Consider the following 17,555-nt stretch of genomic DNA (forward strand, 5'->3'; position numbering starts at 1 on the left):
GCCACCAGAGTCCATGGTGTAATGCCCTCTCAGGAGGTGCTGGGCCACGGTACCTTTGCAACCCCTCCTGATAGGTTTCCCCAGACACCTCAAGCTGTGGACGGGGAGCAGTCTCCACCTGCCCCCAGATCTTGAGCTCCCCGCTCAGGCCCCGGGGAACTGCGGCAGGGGAGGATTGGAGCTGGACTTGCCTTGACGGTGTGTGTGCCGAGGCAGGGACTCGGCCACACGTGGGGGCTTCTAGAAGGGGGAGTTACAGAGGCAGAATGGGGCCTCACCCGCCGCTTGGCTCCCATGTCATCCAAGGGATCTCAAAGAAAAGCTCTTGATGCAAAGGGCTGTGTGTCCATCCTGGGTTGACCCTCCAGATCCCCCTGCTAAGGAGACCCGGCTGAGGGCGGGTCGTTCTCGTAACTGCCCTGGACCTGTTTCCCGTTCACATGGGTGCCACGTACACTGGGTTGAGAAAGTTCCCTGTAGTCCGAGTTCCCCTGAGTGCACTCGGCTGGAGTCATGTCACTTCTGCAAAGGTATGGGTCACTCGTGACCTGTCCCCTGTTGGGCCCTGCAATTGGAATCTCACTTTGTTTGAGACCACATTAAAAGAAACTGAATCCATGAGAAGCCACATACCCACCTCATCAGCTTCAGCAGGAAGTGCCACTCTGGTGGTGGCAAAGGTAGCCGAGCCCAGCTGGATGGGAAAGAAATACCGATGAGGGGTGGGAGGTGGGCAGTAGATGCCAGGCAGAGGGCGGTTGACCTCATCAAGAAAAACCAACCTCCTCTGCTTTGTCTGGTCTCATGTGGCCCCTAAGGACATGCATGGCCTCCCACAGGGGTTTTCTGGCAACCAGCTGGCCCAGTGGAAGCTGAGGCCTGAGGGCTCAGCTGGGTGAGAAGGTAGGGCAGGTTTGCAACCCCAGATGGCCCTGGTCATGCTGCCTCCCAGTGGTTGGCAGGAGCAGGTGTCATCGGTCTTCTGTGGCTGGGAACGCAGTGGAGTGGTCCTTCCACACTATCACCAGGGCAACCGAGACCCTCCCAAACTGTGGGCCAAGTGTACCGAGAACAGTTCCTCCTGCTGTCGTGGCTGTCCCCGCCGTGCTTTGTGTCAAGAAACACATCGTGTGCTGTTCTGAAGACCTGCTTCACCACTTAATCAGAGTTCCTGACAAGTTTGGTCCCTTGCAGTAGCTTCCCTGTTGGGAAGGCTGTACCAGGCAGCCTTAGGATCTCTGTAGACCTTGTCCCTCTCTGTCCTATCCTTGTGCCTTGATCAGCCAGCAGTGGCCATGCTGTTTGGAGGTGAGGCGGCGGTTTCTGTCACTACAGCTGCCTCTGGTTTTGCATGCCACCATCCTGAGCTTGCACTCGGCCTGAAGGCTCGGTGTGGTCTGCCACTTGCTTGGTCCTGCTGTGTCACCATCTTCTCCATCGACAAGCACAGAACTGCTAGGAATGTAGCAGACTCTGGATTGGCCCACGACATGTTGCCCAGAGAGAAAAGATGGGTCAGCCAATCAAATTTGTTCCTTGGTGTTCTAGAACCAGGGCTCTGGGAGAAGGCTCTGGAAGAGTTATTGGAAAGGGTCTCTGGCAGGCAGGGCCTCAGTGGCTGTCAGTGTCTTGCTATGAGAATGCTCAGCTTGTGTCAGGCAAGACCCAGCGACCTGAGACCTGTCAGAATCAGAGCCCAGGATCACCAAATTTGGGAGCCAGGGGGAATATTTTTAGTCAGTGTGTCCAAGCCCCTGTGTGTTTCTGCAGATCTCTTTTAGAAGTGGGCAGCAGAGATAAGTCGGAGGGCGTTCTCAGGAAGAGCAGCCCATCTTGAGGTTTGAGCTAAGTGAGGTTGGGGACTTTGAATTTAGGGCAGTTCTCACACTCAGGGTGCATCAGAACCACCTGAGGGCTCAGTTGCCTGCCCTTTCCAGAAATGTCTGGGTGAAATGTACATTTCTAACAAGTTCTCAGGGAGGTGCCACTGGTGCGGGACACTCGGAGGTGAGGGCAAGGAGGGAGCCCTGCCCGCGATTATGCAGAGCCTCTGCCTCACCTCTCTGGCCACTTGCTCACTGTGGCCACAGAGGAAAGAACCCCAGTGTGACAGGCAGAACACAGCTTGGTTCAGGTCGTGACAGATGAACTGGGTGCTCGGAGGTGGAGTTCTTGCTTTTCTGGGATTCTACTTCCCCTTCTGCCAAATGGACTCAGTAGCTGTATCTGCGCACCAGGGCCCATGTGAGGAGTAAGGTTGTGCCATTAATGGGACCAACCACTCCCTGACTCTGAGTGTGTGAGAAATGCTGCCTTTCTCTAATTTCCAAACCACATATACCACCAGACCGGCGCAGGCAAGCTCAATCGGTTTGCGGTGGCCTGGGCCAGCCCTTGGTGGCGTGGAAAGCTGCAGAGCGCAGAGGAGTCCAGTAAATTCAACTCATGCCATCCAGGTCTCTGCTGTTGCTAGTTGTCAGTGTCATTTTGGAGGAGGGCTCTGCTGGCTGCTCCACTCCACTGTACCCCTTGTGCAGCTCTGGGAGGCTGGAAGCTCCTCACCGTTCAGAACCCATGCACCGGATGCCACCTCTCACCCGGGTCAAGCCTTCCTTTGGGTCCTCCCCACCACCCTTGCTTGCCCGAAGCCCGGCACCTCCTCGGTCTTCTCTTCTGCAGTCCCCTGCCCCACAGACCAGTCTGCCTTCATACACGGGCAGGATCAGCGGAGGAAGGAGAGTAACAGAAGCCACCTCTGTCCGCCCCACAGTGGCAGATTCTCTGTGACAGAAGCGTTTGGGGAGTCGATGCTTTTATTCTTCCATGGGGGCATCGCAGGAGCAAAAGAACCAGCAGCTCGTCTCTGGGGAGCCAGCTCTGTTGGGGTGCCTGCCAGGCTTAGGAATGGGTAGCGATTTGTTATGACTTGGTATTCCCCAAGTCCTGCACATGTCCCCTGCTGGGACATGCCCTCTTGCTAGAAGTCCCCCACTTCTGCTGGTCCTCCCCTCCTTCTGCCACCTCCTCATCACACTTCCCCAGCCCAACCCAAGGGCTGGAGGCTGTCACCAGCAGCTGAGTGGCCCCAGTGCTGGAGCAAGAAGGTGGGATTTGACAAGCTGTATCCTTCCCAGAGGCAGTCCCTCTGAAGGGTCTGCAGGAGCCTGAATCCCTAGTCTAGGGACACAGGCATCATCCAGGTGTCTAGCTCTCTCCAGGTTTTGCTCGGACCCCCTCCGCTCAAGGTTGAGACCTGCTGCCTTGGCCCTTTGCTTCCTTCACCAGAGCTGAGTCAGCAAAGTTCAGCCCCCTCCTTACCCCCCACTGTGGCTTCTTCCCACCCCATGGTGGGGGCCTCGGTGACCGGCCCTGGGCGGCCTCTCCCCATCGCCAGGGACAGTCGCCTCACATGCCAGCCTGCCTGGCTTCACCCCTGCTGTGGGGCTCATCTTTGCGCGTTGGTGCATGGAATGAGCTGGCCATCCTCAGGAGCAGGGGCCGAGTCCTCTTCAGTGACTCGTTCCCAGCACATGAGGGTGGCGGTGCGTCCACTGCCAAGGCAAATGAGGCCTGTGGCTTCTGGTGATGGGAAGGGGCTGCTGTCCTGTTGGATGTGTGCTTCATCCACTGACCCCCAGCCTGGGTTTCTCATCTGGGAATGGGGCTGGTACCACCTAGAGGAGGACTGAGGTTGTCACCGATGTCCTGCAAACCTTTGTTTCCCTGTCAGCCAACATAAGGAAAGCTTGCCTTGCCAGGCATTGTACCAGGCACTGAGCTGCGTGCCCGCCCCACCACCGGCTTGGACATGAGCTGGGGGCCAGACCGGGGCAGCATGGGAAGGAGTTAGAGCTGGGTTTAAGAGCAGGACGGGCTCTGGCAGGCGGAGGGGTCAGGAAAGGCCGCTGGCAGAGGCCTGCATGTGCAGGCGTACAGAGGCAGAGGTGCGCACGCTTGCACCCACCCGCAGGTATGACTGAGCATCCACTGTGGGCCGAGGACAGAGTAACAGAGAACAAGAGACCCCGTCCCTACTGTCACACTAGGCAAGTACCCCAGTGCTGTGTGCATGAGAGCCAGTACTGGCCTGGGCTTAGCCGTCCCTTGGCATGCCAAGGTTGAATGAGTCAAAGAAACTGTGCCAGAGGTTGGATGAGTGGATCTGTAAACTGACGCGTGTGCAAGATGGATGGACTGACCAACCGCTCTCTCCCAAACTCTCCAATGGCAGCCAGGCCTGCTTCAGCTGTCCAGACCAGAGGAGGCCTCCAGGACAGGGCGTTTGGGCTGATACTGGAAATGTGGGTGAGAAACATTCAGAAGTGTCGGGAGAAGGTGCTCCTGGCAGAAGGATTGGCAAGAGCACAGGTCCTGAGCACAATGGCAGGAGGGAAGGAGAGCTCCTGGAGAATGTGACAAGGGACCTTGAATGTAGCCAAGGGGAACCGGCCAGTCCATGGGCAGCCAGGTGGTCAGGCCTGGGAGATGGCTATCCCTGCTGCTGGGACCTGGCTGCACCCCGGGCAGGGGGAGGTGGGATGTGGCCCCAGTGCCTGTAGACCAGACCTCCAAGGCTGAGTGGTGGACCTGGAAGCTGGGCCCTCAGGGGCAGGGGGGAGGAGCAGTTCTGCAGCAGCACGGCTGGGCCTGGCCACTACTCAGGATACAGAGAAGCCATCACGTCCTGTGGAAATAGCAAACAGCATCCACCCTTCTCATCAGACCTGTGGTCTAGCAACCCAGTGGCACTGAGGAGCCAAATGTTTTTCTAGAAAGCAGTGACCTCTTCGTGGCAGGTGTGCTTTTTGGGAAGATGTGAAACTGTGTCCTAGCACATCTGAGTTGTGCAGGGCTGGGTTTGTCATGGGACCTTCAGAGGAACTGGAGGCCAGATGTGGGTGGGGAGGTCCATCAGGAGTCCTGCTGAGCGCAGCCTGCATCCCACAGCCATTTCCTGTGGCTGCTGTAACAAATTGCCACAAACTAAGGGGATTAAAACGGCTCGCACTTATTATCTTATGGTCCTAGAGTCCAGAGTCTGATGTAGGTCTCACTTAGCTAAATCAAGGTATCGGCAGGGCCAACCCCTTCTGGAGGATGTGGGTGGTGGGGAATCTGTTTCCTGGCCTTTTCCTGCTTCTAGAACTGCCCACAGTCCTTGGCTCGGGGCCCCCTCCAGCCTCAGAGTCTGCAGTGACTGGTGCAGTCCCTTTCATATCCCCTCACCCCAATCTGATTCTTGCTCCCTCTTCCACACCGAAAGACCTCTGTGGTTCCATTGGGCCCCCTGGGTAATCCAGGATGATATCTGATTGTTACCTGTCATTCCCCCCACTTCAACTCCCCCCTTGGTATGTGACTTAGCACATTCACAGACTGTGGGGATTAGGATGTGGACACCTTGGGAAGCTTTATTCTGCCTGTCATAGCCCCTCTGCCCTGTTCTAGAAGTTGAAGAAGTAAAGATTAGAAAGGGGAAAAAAAAATCCAGATCAGCAACCAGGGAGCCTGCAGCCTGTACCTGGGCAGCATCCAGGTGGCTATGTGGGGCCTGCCCTCCCTCCCTGACACCACCTCTCTGCAGCATCTTATCCTCTGGTGACTAGCCTTTCCTGCCTTCTCTACCCCCGCCCGGCTGCCCCATGACTAGCGGATCTCCGACCCCCGTTCTTTTCCTCAGTGTTGGTCAAAACTCTCATTAGCCAGAGCAGCATCTCTCCGCAGCATTACAGCTGACATTTTGGAGCTGATCATTCTTAGTCCTAGGGGTCTGTCCTGTACTTGGTACAATACTTAACCACATCTCTGGGATGTCCCTCTCAAATGCCAGTGTGTCCCTCCAGTCTAGCTGTGACAATTGAAAATGTCCCCAGACACTACTGGCTGTTCACTGGGGAGGGGGCCATCTTGGGGGTTGATAACCACTGGAGTAAAGTGTTAATGTCTGTCCCTGCTGCTCATCAGAACTGTGTCCTGACACCTGCCTGTCACTTCGGAGTTACTCAATGCTGGTTGAATGAACTAATGAATGTGTGTCGGTTTTCTTAATGAATAAATTAGTCTGTAAAAACTGTGCACTTGTATGTGTGAGTAAAGTAGACCCCTAGTTTCCATAGCCTCACTGCCTGAGAGACACCTGGGAGTCTTATAAGAAGTCACATTCCTGGGTTCCAGTCAGAGAGTTGGACTGCAGCCTGGAAATCTGGTTGTCAAGAGTGAATCTTTGAATTCTCAAAAAGTTAAACATTGACTTACTGTAGGACCTCACAACTCCTCTCTGAGGTTTATGCCCAAAAGAATTGAAAGCAGGGGCTCAGACAGATATTTGCCTGTATGCAAATTATCTATGGAACAGCACTGGTCACCAGAACCTCAGAGTAAAACCAGCTCCAATGTCCATCAACAGATGAGTGGGTCAACAAAATGTGTATCCATACAACCAAGTAGGATTTAGCTCTAGGAAGCAAGGAAATTGTGTCACAGTTTGGTGAACCTTGGAAACATTGTGCTCTGAGACAGGCCAGCCACAGAGGACACGTGGTGTGATTCCACCTATACGAGGTGATCTAATTAAAGGAGACAGAAAGTCGAACTGAGGCTACTAGGTGCTGGGTCGAGGGAGAATGGGGAGTTGTTTAATGCATACACAGTTTTGTTTGGGATGCTGAGAATGTTCTTAATGCCCCTGGATTATATGTCTGAAAAGGGCTAAAATGGTAAATTTTGTGTTATGTGTATTTTATCACACAGAGCCAGGTGCCTTGTCCCAGCCAGGTCTGGGAACCAGTAGAGTGGGAACAGGGAATGGGCGAGATGTGACCAGATGAGATCTAATGGCACATATGGGCCTCACAGGTTGTGAGCTGCTGGGAATGTCCTGACCTGGTCCACCCAAGATCTAGGCAGGTTTCTTGAGAAGGTGGCGCTTTCCTGGGGGTGCACATGAGACCCTCTACAGAGTCCAGCTGACCACCCGAAGAGGGCCCCATCTGGAGGCTCATCTGGAGGCCATGTGTCCTGTCCACGGGGCAGCTGCTGCCCGGCTCCAGCTGGTTCTCGCATGTGGGAAGCCTGGTTGTGGGTGAGAAGTCCAAAAGTTGGGTTTGTGTGTGAAACTTCCTAGTGTTTGAATGTTGGCAACTGGCTCATTGAACAGCAGGCAAACAAACAAGCCACATGTGGGTCAAACCGATGAACCCTGCAGGGCTCTGGTCTGCTCGGCAGTGTTTCTGGGAGCCTGCCGCGTGGGCCCCGGCTACATTGCTCCTGCCCCGTCATCATAGGCTGGGTTGCATCTGAGGTCTGACACCAGCTCTCTTTGATCCTCTGAGAATTTCTCTTGCTTTCAGTGCACCCAGAAGGGAGGTGTATGGACTAGACAGCGAGGGCCAGAGCCCAGGTCCGAGACTCCCCTCAGTGGGGGTCCTGACCTGCCACCTTGCTTCTCTCTTCCCTCTGCCTCAGTTTCCTCATCTGTCAAGTGGGAATAGAGTCATTCCCACCACACACAGTGAGGGTGAAGAGTGCAGAGAGATGCAGTGTGGACTCGCCCAGGCAGGACCAACCCGAGGGCTCTCAAGATGCGTGCGTGCACGTGTGTGTGTGGGCTCCGCGGGAGGAAAGAGTGAGTGTGGAGTGGGATGCCCCCCAGCTGGTGAGCTGCACAGCCTTGCATGCCTGTGTCTTCACCTGTGACACGGGCCCATGAGTTCATCCTCGGCTGTTCTCAGGAGCCACAAGGTCTTGTTCAAGTGAAGTCTGGCCATGGCAGTTGCCCAGTACATACTGTTCTGTCCCTTGAGGTTCGAGGCCTTTGCCATCTGCAGAGACCTGGGAAGGGGGAGCTGGGCCTGGCCAGGTTGAGGCAGGACCAGCAGAATGGAGATGTGGTCCTGCGTACACTGCCCCATCAGTTCCTTGCCCACTCCCTGGCCACCAGGTTCTCAGTTGGCCCACTCACTAAGCAGGCCTCTGCTTGGCTTTCCAGGGCAGTGGGAATGATAGTTAGGGACCCCAGCCCTATTCCGTGCCTGCCTTTGAACCCTTGCTACCTCCTTATCCCCGCCAGCATCATGAGGACTGCCTTCCCCTCTCTAGTTCTCAGAGGGCTCAGAGGGGCAGGCTACGTGCTCAGGTGTATGCAGACAGCAGGGAGCCCACGGCCTGAGCAAGGCAAAGCATGGGCTTGCTGGCTAGCAGAAGGGGCCCCGTCCTGGCCAGACCCTTCCTGGGAGGCCAGAGAGTGGAAAGGCCACACACCCACCTGGAGCAGGGAGCCAGCCCAGGATCCTGAAGGAGTATAGGGCCCTTAAAATCCTGAGATACTGGGGGCTCAAAAGACCACGTGAGCTCTGGCAAAGTCACTGGCAGATGGTGACTGAGGCCATGAGGGGGATGGGGGGGTGGTAACAGCATTTTGGTTCCCAGGGACTCCTGGCCACGTGACATAAAGACCTCCAGGTCCAAGGTCCAGAGGCTGCTAGCTCAGGGTCACTCAGGCATTACTATGTGCTCCCCTGAGTTTGCTGATGGCTGTCCCCCGTTCCCTGGTTGGGAGGAGTGGCAGGGGTGGCAGGAACCCAGTGTGCACCTCATCCAGCTCCGTGTGTCCATTACACAAGCCTGTTCGTGGTGTGTTTTCATTACACACGCTTGTTTGTTATGTCCGCACACTGTGGTGGATACAAGGAAACTTTCAGGAGTCCTTCCTTCCAGTCTTGAGAAATACGTCCTCAGAGGCTCTGGGGTGGGGAGGAGGTTGAACGAGAGGTACCCAGGACAAATGGAAACTGAACTCCTGGTCCCCACATGTGGCCCAGTTGAGGAAGCAGCCTCTCCATAGGAAACATGAGGGCAGCGAGGGGGCCGCAGTCTCCTGGCTGATGGCCGTGTTCCACGAAGATTGCCAAGGCCCACAGGGAGTGTTAGGATTTAACAGGCCTGGCCCCGCCAGGGGAAGGGCGTGGTCTAACCTGGGGCACCCGGGGCTGAGACGCGCTGGGAGATGCTAGGAGGAGGAGCAGAGGTAGGATGCCTGCACAGGTGGGGTGCGAGGGGCTCCTGGCCCAGGGAGCTGGCGGACACAGGGGCTGGAGCCTTGGACAGCACAAACATCGGCCCACCATCTTTCTCCCACCTCTGCAGGGGGCGGAGGAAAGCGCAAAGGGAAAAGCAAGAAGTGGAAGGAAATCCTGAAGTTCCCTCACATCAGCCAGTGTGAAGATCTCCGAAGGACCATAGGTAAGCCCGCCTGACCACCTCGAGGGACCTGGGGAGCCAGGCGCTGGATGACCACCAAGCCCCTGTGACTCCCACAACGCAATGTGGTCTTTCCAGAAGGCCCTCGAGGCCAGCATCTTGGCTAACGGTGTAAAGATGCAACCAGCGTTCCCTGACTACTTGGCAGAATCCCCGCTTCCCAGTTATCCTTTGAGGCCGGTGCTCTTAACTTCACTCCGTGTGGGGAGGCCGAGGTGCAGAGTGCTGCAAGCTCATGGAGGCTCCCGGCTCTGAGGAGCATTCCTCTTTTCCTTCCTGGAGCCCGTGCGTCCTGCCCTGGGGAACAGCCCTGGCTCTGGGCTCTCCTCTCTTGCTGGAGATGGTGATGCTCAGCAAGGAGCTGCCACCCTGGGAACAGCCCAGCTGTCTTTCTCCAGCACACGTAGCCACCTCCCACAGCAGGAGCTCGCTTCCCATGGGGACCGGCACCACCAACAACCCAAGTGGCCCCACTCAGGACGTGGCTGGGGGAAGGGGCGGGGTGACGGGGTGAGGCTGGGGGGCCTGCTGGGGGTAGTCCTTTGTTCTGGTGGGACTGGCCCTCCTCCCCAGCGTGCCCTGGGGCAGGCACCACCCTTGCACAGGAAGGCCCTCAACTGCTTGTGACTGTCAGAGGTCATGTGCATGCTGCACACATTTTAGATACACGGTGGCTCTGTTACCCACAGCTCCACGGACCCAGTTGTTTGGGGACTTAAGGGTTTGGGGTGAACTACCCTGTGCCTGCCCTGGAATGTGAGGTCACTCGTGGCATTTCTGTGGCTTTTTAAAATATGTGGCCTGGCCTCGAGTGGTCCTCCAGGCAGGTGGGACTTACATGCCACCCCCAGGCTTGCTCAGTCCTGCATACCCTCAGGTGCCCCATGGGACAGTCAGCTACTGTGCCTCTGAGCACCCCACAGTGCCTAGTATCAGGGAGGGGTTCACTTGATTATGAGAAGACAGGATGATGTGAGCAGATGAAGCAAGGTAGATGTGCAGGGTGGGGCGGTCTCGAGACCCTCCTGCTGTCCTTCATGTCTCCATGACATCAGAATCCCCATGGTGACCTTGGGGCTAAGAGTAGAGCTGGCCTAAGGAACTGGATCCGGCAGACTTGGGTTCAAATCCCACCCTCTCTACTGGCCCTATGGTGGCTTCATCTACCTGGCTGTCACATAGTGACTGTGAACACAGTAGAGGGACCATGTGAGGCCATGGCTCGCTCTTCTCAGCTCTCCAGTGTTCTTTCTTTCTACGAGTCCCAGCAGCCGCTGCCCTGCTTGGCCCCTTCTGAGTCATGGCCTTGGACACCCGTATTCACACTTGAGAATCAGTGGGTGCTGTGGGAGGAGAGGGTCTCTCTCCTGGAGCTGGAAGAACTTGCGGGGAGGGTTAGGCCTCCCAGGACTCACAGGTGGCCTTCAAGAGAGATGGAGAGATTCCTTCATGACTGGCCATTACCTCCCTAGGGATCACTTCGTTCTTCATCACTCTGATTTAGGTCTGCAGAGACTGGGACCCAGAGGTGGGCTGGGGTGGGGACCTAAGCTGCCATGGTCACCACACATCCAAGGACAGAAAGGTCCTCCTCGTGGGTGGCCCCAGCCTCCTCGGTCATCATCTTCCTGCGTGAGCCCACTGGCCACCAGATGCCTTTTCTGGAGGCAGAACCCAGCTTTCTTCTGAGGGAAGGATGTCACTCCCCACTCACTGTGGGCCCCAGGGAACGTCTCACACTCCTCCTTGGGGCCAAAGGGCTGCTCTGAGACCATTCTGATGTGTTGCATCAGAGGAGAGAGCTTAAAATGGGAGAAGAGCCCCCCAAAAGAGGGGATGTATGGAGAGGCAGAGCAACTGGGTTAGGCCAGGCTCACCTGGGAGGGGCCTTGCCTTCGAAGTCCACCCTTGGAGGCCATTTGCCTTTCGTCCTTGGCTAACATATCCCAGGTGGTGTCTGCTGGTGGGCTGTCTGAAGGCCACTGCTTTGGAGAAGTCTCCCCTAGCCTGAATGAAAAGTCACTGTGGTCAGTCTCCCAGAGCCTCCAGGCCTTTCCTGCTGGATCGCCTCCCTGGGCTGCTGTCCCACGTTGTGAGTGGCTCTTCAGGAAGGGGCTGAAGTTCCCCACCAGTGGCTGGGATGTAGAGACGTCAGCTGGAGGAATGAGTGAAGGAAAGGACGAGGGAAGAGGTGAGAGTGAAGTCAGGCTCGGGAACGGCTTCGAATGGAGGGTATTGAGAGTAACAGGGCGTCTGCCACTCTGCCATCCAGACTGAAGAAATCTTAGTATTCTATATTTCATTCACATGTTTCTTAAAAATATGGAACAAAATGAACTGTAGGACTTCCGGTTCCAGACAGAGGGAGTGGACACATTGTTCCCTATTCCTCTTGCTGAGGGCCGTTGAAAACCCTGGACGTTGTGTGTAAAACAAACATGAGAAAGCCCTGGAAGGTGGAGAGAAGGCAGACTGGTTGGGACATAAGGGACATAAGGATGACATCACTGTGAGCTCCCTGGGTTTTCTTTCTTGCTTCCTTATGTCCCTGCCTGGGGACTGGAGAAACTCAAAACCAGAAATGCTGTGGGTTATCTGCAACGCCACCAAAAAACCTGGACAGTTTCCTCTAGCCAGTGGCCCTGGAAGGGGCAGCCAAGCTGAGCTGGAGCTGTGGGCACAAGGGCTGCTCCAGAACTGCCGTTTCACCCCATGCTGGCCACCGGTGCCCATCTCCAGACTTTCTTCTCAACCTCTGTCCGACTCTGGCTGCTGTAACCAATCACACCGGCCAGGAGGCTTCGACCCCAGATGTTTATTTGCTAGTTCTAAAGGCTGGCAATCCAAGCTCAAGGCCGCTGCCTGGCCCGCAGACGGCCTCATAGTATGGTTGTGTCGTTGAGTGACAGGCAGAAGCTCCCCCAGGCTTCTTACCAGGGCCCTGATCCCGTTCTGGAGGGCTCCACCCTCGCGACTGAGCCCCCTCCCCACACCATCACTGTGGGGTTAGGCTCCAACATGTCCGTTTCGGGGAGGACATAGGCATCTAGTCTAAGGCAACCTAGTTCCAGATTCGAGGACCCGGCTCTGCTTCCTCTGCACTTGCCTCCTGAGACGCTGCTCTGTTGCCGTGAGGTGAACGAGCCTCCAAGGCTGTGTCCTGCCCGGCCTGCGCCACACCAAGGTGCTCAGATACCCTCCAAGCAGCCCTCCTCCCCGGAACTCCCAGGCATTGCCCCAGGAGCACCCAAATGGCCCTCACCTCGTAGTGTCCTCCTTGCTGGGAGGGACCTGGGAGTACAGGATTTGACTCTGAGCTTCTCTCTGTCCATGGACTTCACCCTGTGGCCTGTGCAGCCCATTCTAGGCCCTTAGACAGGCCTCTTGGCAGAGCCCAGGACCCCAGGAAGGTGTGAGAATCGAATGTACTGCCGTATGGGAGAGATGCTTTGTCTTCTGAGGCGTTTTGAAAGGACTGTGTGTTTGTGCAGTGTGCGGAGAAGCCCAGGAAAACAGGAAGGCTGACATAGACCAGGGGCTGCCGCGTGTGGGCCGGGGCCAGGGCCTGGGCTTCGCGCCTGTTTACAGTCAGTCGCGGTGGTGTTTGTACAGCCTCTGCTGGGGTCCTGCTGGAAGCCTTCTTAAATCAAAATCTCATTTCTTCTCTAGACCAATACACAAACCAAACAGTGGCAAATACCACATTTGTTTTTCTTGTGGACACACGCGCTCACTTTCTGCATCGCTTTGGTAGGATGTCCCAGGCAGGCTTTGTGCCGAGGCTCCAGGGCCCCGTGGGGCCCAGAGAGCAGTGTAGGGAAGGCTCAGGCTCAGAGGGAAGGACAGAGCCCCCGTGAGCCCCCGAGATGCTGGCCTCTCTGGACCATCCGTGGAAGCCATGACCTTGGGCTGCCTCAGAGCTGCCCTGGGCAGCACAGGCCTTCTCTACCCAGCAACGGGGGTGATTTTGAAAAAAGGAAAACCACCCTGTGAATCATTCCCCTGCCAAAACCTATCCCACTTGGGGTAAACCTCCAACTCTTTTCTGTGGGTAGCAAGCACTTTGGCCGCGGGTGAAGTCCACAGACCCCTTCTCAGAACGAGGCTTTTACATATGAAAGGGAACATAGGGGGTTACCAAGGAAACCAGTTCTTTTCAAATGCAGTTATTAAATACTTTAAAAACGTTTAATATAGAAATGTATGTGCTTCTTTGTTCATACTTTAAATAACAAGATCTAATAGCTAGTCTAATAGCTATTATAATTTTGAATTTGTGATGAGCGTAAGTGATATTTTCAGATACCTGCAACAACTCCGATGTGAGTGTGATTTGTGCTGGAGAAGCCCAGGCACTGCTAGCACTGTGTGGGCCATTGTCAGCATCTGCGTGGTGGCCCCTGGCATTCCTCTCCCTACCCTGCCCCAGGTGATCCGCCCCGACTTCCTCCTCCTGTTCTCCTTTGTGTTCTGTGACTTCCACTGGCTTGTCTTCAGCTGGGAGCTGTGGCACCTGATATCCTCTCCCCCTGGAATGTTCTTCCCCAAACTTTTAGGACTCAGTCAATATCACCTCCAAGAGAAGCCTTCTAAGAAGGAGCCATCTTCCACGTGGTGGTGTTGATTTAACGTTCTCTGCCCATACCTCCATGGGCATTTATTTAGTCATTGACTTGTGTGCATTTTCTGTCTCCTCCCCTGGACTGGTTGTTCCGTGTTAAAAGTGACTGTACTGTGTCTTGCCTGGTTCACTCCCAAACAGTGCCTGGCACATAATGGGGTTCATTAAATATTAGGTGAATGAAGGATTGAAGGAGGCGAAATGCTTGAAATTAGGGCTCTTTTTAAAAAGTTTATGACATGTGTTTGCTGTACCTAAATTTAACCTTAGCCAGTTACTTAAAGTAATGAAAGTTTAGCTTTAGGAGGCACCGTAGAACGTGCCCACTTGAAGCCCCCTACCCTGGCCACACGGATGAGGAGGCTCAGCTCAACCCCAAGACTCCAGTCACAGTCTCCTGTGCTCTGAGCGGGGAAGGCAAACTAGTGGCTCCTGCCATCCAGTTTCTCCAGAGCTGCCGTTTGAGTACTTATCGTAGTCACGTTAGGTTTGCCCAGAATCCTCAACTCAAGGAAACGAGTATCTTGCCCATTTCAGAAGTGAGTTAACAGGTTCCTGGGGCAGGGTGACTGTCCAGGACAGTCCAGTTCCTTGGTCCTAGCAACAGCTTCCCACTGCCTAGACTTTATTGACTCATAAACATTTGGGGCATGAGCCCCGACCAGTGCTCAAACCAGACTCACTGCAGGCTCCAAGGGGTAGACGTTCCTGTTGCTCTCTTTCTGTCTTTATTGTATCTTGTAAGTATGTGCTGCTCACTTATTCAACAAGAGTTTATTGAGCACCTACTGTGTGCCACCCATGGGGAAACAGCTGATTCTTGCTCCCCCGGAACTCAATCATAGCTGAGCTTAGGAGGTTAACTGGGATGGCAATGTGATGACTGAGTGAGAATGTTCCATGATGGTGAGTGACAGGTCACCAAGCTGACGAATGGCGGTGAGGTTCTACACCCATTAGAACGTCCCCAGAGGAAGTGGCTTCACTCATAGCCTCCCAGAATATCTTTGGGGATCTAGACCACTTCCTGCCCATTTGAGAGTCTTCACTATGGCACAGTGTGGATGGATGGATGGATGGATGGATGGATGACAGGCAGATGGTGGGTAGATAGATAAAGTGCCTGTTCCTCCCTCTTCCTCAATCTGGAAACCAGAATAGCAGTTGGTGGCAGTATTAGGACAGAGGTTCCTTGCTGCCTGGATCTGCTTCCAGTGTGAGCCCCAGACACGAAGCTGCCTGATTGTAGACAGAACTGGCAGAGGGCAGACAGACCGTGAGAGGAGGGAGAGGTCCTCTAATGTCTGCTCGTCTGCTGGCGAAACATCAAGGAATGACATTATTGGTTAATAGGCTAATTGTTCGTGTAAGATCATTAGTAGGCCCAAATCAAAGAAGTTCTCAGAATGTGCAAAGCTTGGAAGGCTGGAAACGTCATCACGAAGATAAAAGATTGTTGAGGTCTGCAGATATTTCTCAGTGACGCAGAAAGTCCTATTGGGCAAAAGTGTGGCCTTTTTATTTATTTAGCTCCGACTCATTGCGTACTTTATTCTTTCGTTAAAAAAAAAAAAAAGTAGGAGGGGGCTTGAGTGAAAGAGTTGATTATTCCAGTGTTTGGCAGTATTTCTGTAGGAACTGTCCAAAAGCTGTGTAATAAATCAAGGTCCCTCCTCACCCCCTGGCAGGACGAGCGTTGAGGAGGAGGCTGTTTGCAGAAGTGTCTGCTGAGCCTGACGTGCCACCACACTGCCCCAGCCTCGTGGGCAGGACGGAGGTTGAGCTGCCTCCTGGGACAGCCGCTTGCCAAGGCTTAACTCTTCCCAGGAGCAGGAGCGCTTGGCTGCGGGGGATTCCTAGAGGAAAAGGCAGGATCTTAACATGGAAGAACCCCCCCAACTTCCCTCAGAACCCCGAGACTTCCTTGAGCTACCTTAGTGCTTGTTCACTCAATGTCAGTCAATAGACACTCCTTGAGCCCCCTACTGTGCGCTGGGCATTGTTGTGGTTGCTGAGCTGTATCATGGGTCACCCTTAGGAAGTGGTATGGCATCACGGAAGGAGTTTCATTGTCATCATTAAGGTCAAAGTCAAGGTCAAATGGTGACTATGATGCACCCAGCTTTGACTTTGAGCAAGTCATTCAACTTCCCTGGGTGGCAGTTTCTTTATCTCCAAAATGGAGACACCAGTACCCAGCTGGTAGAGCTGCTGAGAGGGCCAGCCGAGTGGCTGCACATGCCACTGTTGTCATTGTCAGCACAGTGGTGGTTTGAGGGCAGAGGGTGAGGATCCTTGGAGGGGGCTTTAGAGCTCCCCAAGAAAGCCGAGTTGCCCATGAGTGATTAGTGGGCCAGCTGTTTCCGTGCTGACATGAAGTGGGCACAGTGCGGGGACACCTGCCTCGGAGTTCTTCCAATCTGTCTTCCTTGAATGCTGGCCCCAGCCTCCTCCTCCTGGAAGCCCGCCCTGATCCTGCAGCCCCAGGCCTCCTGCCTCCTCTCAGCTGCACAGCCTGCCCCAGAAAGCTACAGCACCACACCTCCTGACCTGGAGGGTTTCTTTGAAAGGACACGTGTATGTCCTGGAAGGCTGCAGCCCAGAGTCCTCGCCCTGGTTGCCCTGGGACAGGTGTGGAGGTCCGCAGGGACCCCAGCTCATCTGCAGGGTAGTTTTGTAAGCGGAGAATGAATTGGCATGTTATTGTGTAATTAAAAGGGGAACACACAAAGACTGGATTCCACCGTGGCTAGAGAGAACGGCGACCCTGTCTCTCTTCTGGTTGACTCTGTGCCCCCCAGGCGTCTGAGGCCCGCGGGGACTGTCAGAGCTTCTCACTTCTCCGTGACCTCGTCCCCTGCAGGCTGCCAGGCTGGCACCCGAGCTCTTGGTTTCATCGTCAGGGAAACCAAGTCCCTGCAGACGTCATTGCCGTCCTTGGGGTGATAAGGGCACGTCGCTTGTCGTCCTGCCACTTAACCCTGCTTGGGGAAGGCGCAGCATCTGCTCGGCCTTGGAGGGTGGGATAAATTTAGATGTGGCAGAGCTGGAACATCAGGTGGCCTGTGTGCAGCTGGAGCTCTCAGGAGGAAGAGGGTGGCCTGGCCTGGCAGATCGGTGCTACGGTGTCAGCCTTACCCACTTGGCTGGCGGCGGCCCCAGGAGGAGGCCTGAGCTCGGGGCTCCGTGGCGCTTGCCCGTGGGTTTCTCCTTCCAGGCTTCTTAGAGTGGGGTGCTGGCAGAGTTTTCCAGATGATCTGGATGTGTGGTTTCCAAAGGCTGCTCTGTTGGGAGGGTGTGATCTGGGCCAGGCTCCTACCCCGTCAGGTTTTTTTTTAACCTTTTACATTTGGGCTTCTATGTAAGATTTTCCTCTGGGGCTAAAACTAAAACCAAATTTGAAACCAACAGTTCCCATTTTCTAGATAAGTAAACTGAGTCCCAGAGAGACGAGTGACATGCTAAGGTCTCCCTCTGGCCTGACTCCAGGCAGGCCTTCCCCCACCGTATTAATTTGCCAGGGCTGTGTAACTAAGAGCCACAGACTGAGTGGCTTCATTGACAGAACTTATTGTCTCCTAGTTCTGGAGCCCAAAGGCCAAGAGCAAGGTGCCGGCAGGGTTGGTTCCTTCTGAGCCCTCGAGGGAGCATCTGTTCTGGGCCTTTCTCCTAGCTT

At 55.0% G+C, this 17,555-nt stretch overlaps 1 protein-coding gene across 1 annotated transcript in view; it reads left to right on the plus strand.

Annotated features, from left to right (window-relative positions):
* Positions 1-17,555, plus strand: part of Grk5 (G protein-coupled receptor kinase 5) — a 193,651-nt gene that overhangs the window by 76,350 nt on the left and 99,746 nt on the right. The window contains exon 2 of the mRNA XM_047552297.1: positions 9,145-9,240. Within this exon, the coding sequence (XP_047408253.1) occupies positions 9,145-9,240 (96 nt within the window). The remainder of the gene's footprint in view (positions 1-9,144; positions 9,241-17,555) is intronic.

The sequence above is a fragment of the Sciurus carolinensis genome, chromosome 5 (genome assembly GCF_902686445.1).
Source record: "Sciurus carolinensis chromosome 5, mSciCar1.2, whole genome shotgun sequence".
In the NCBI taxonomy this organism is placed as follows: Eukaryota; Metazoa; Chordata; class Mammalia; order Rodentia; family Sciuridae; genus Sciurus; species Sciurus carolinensis.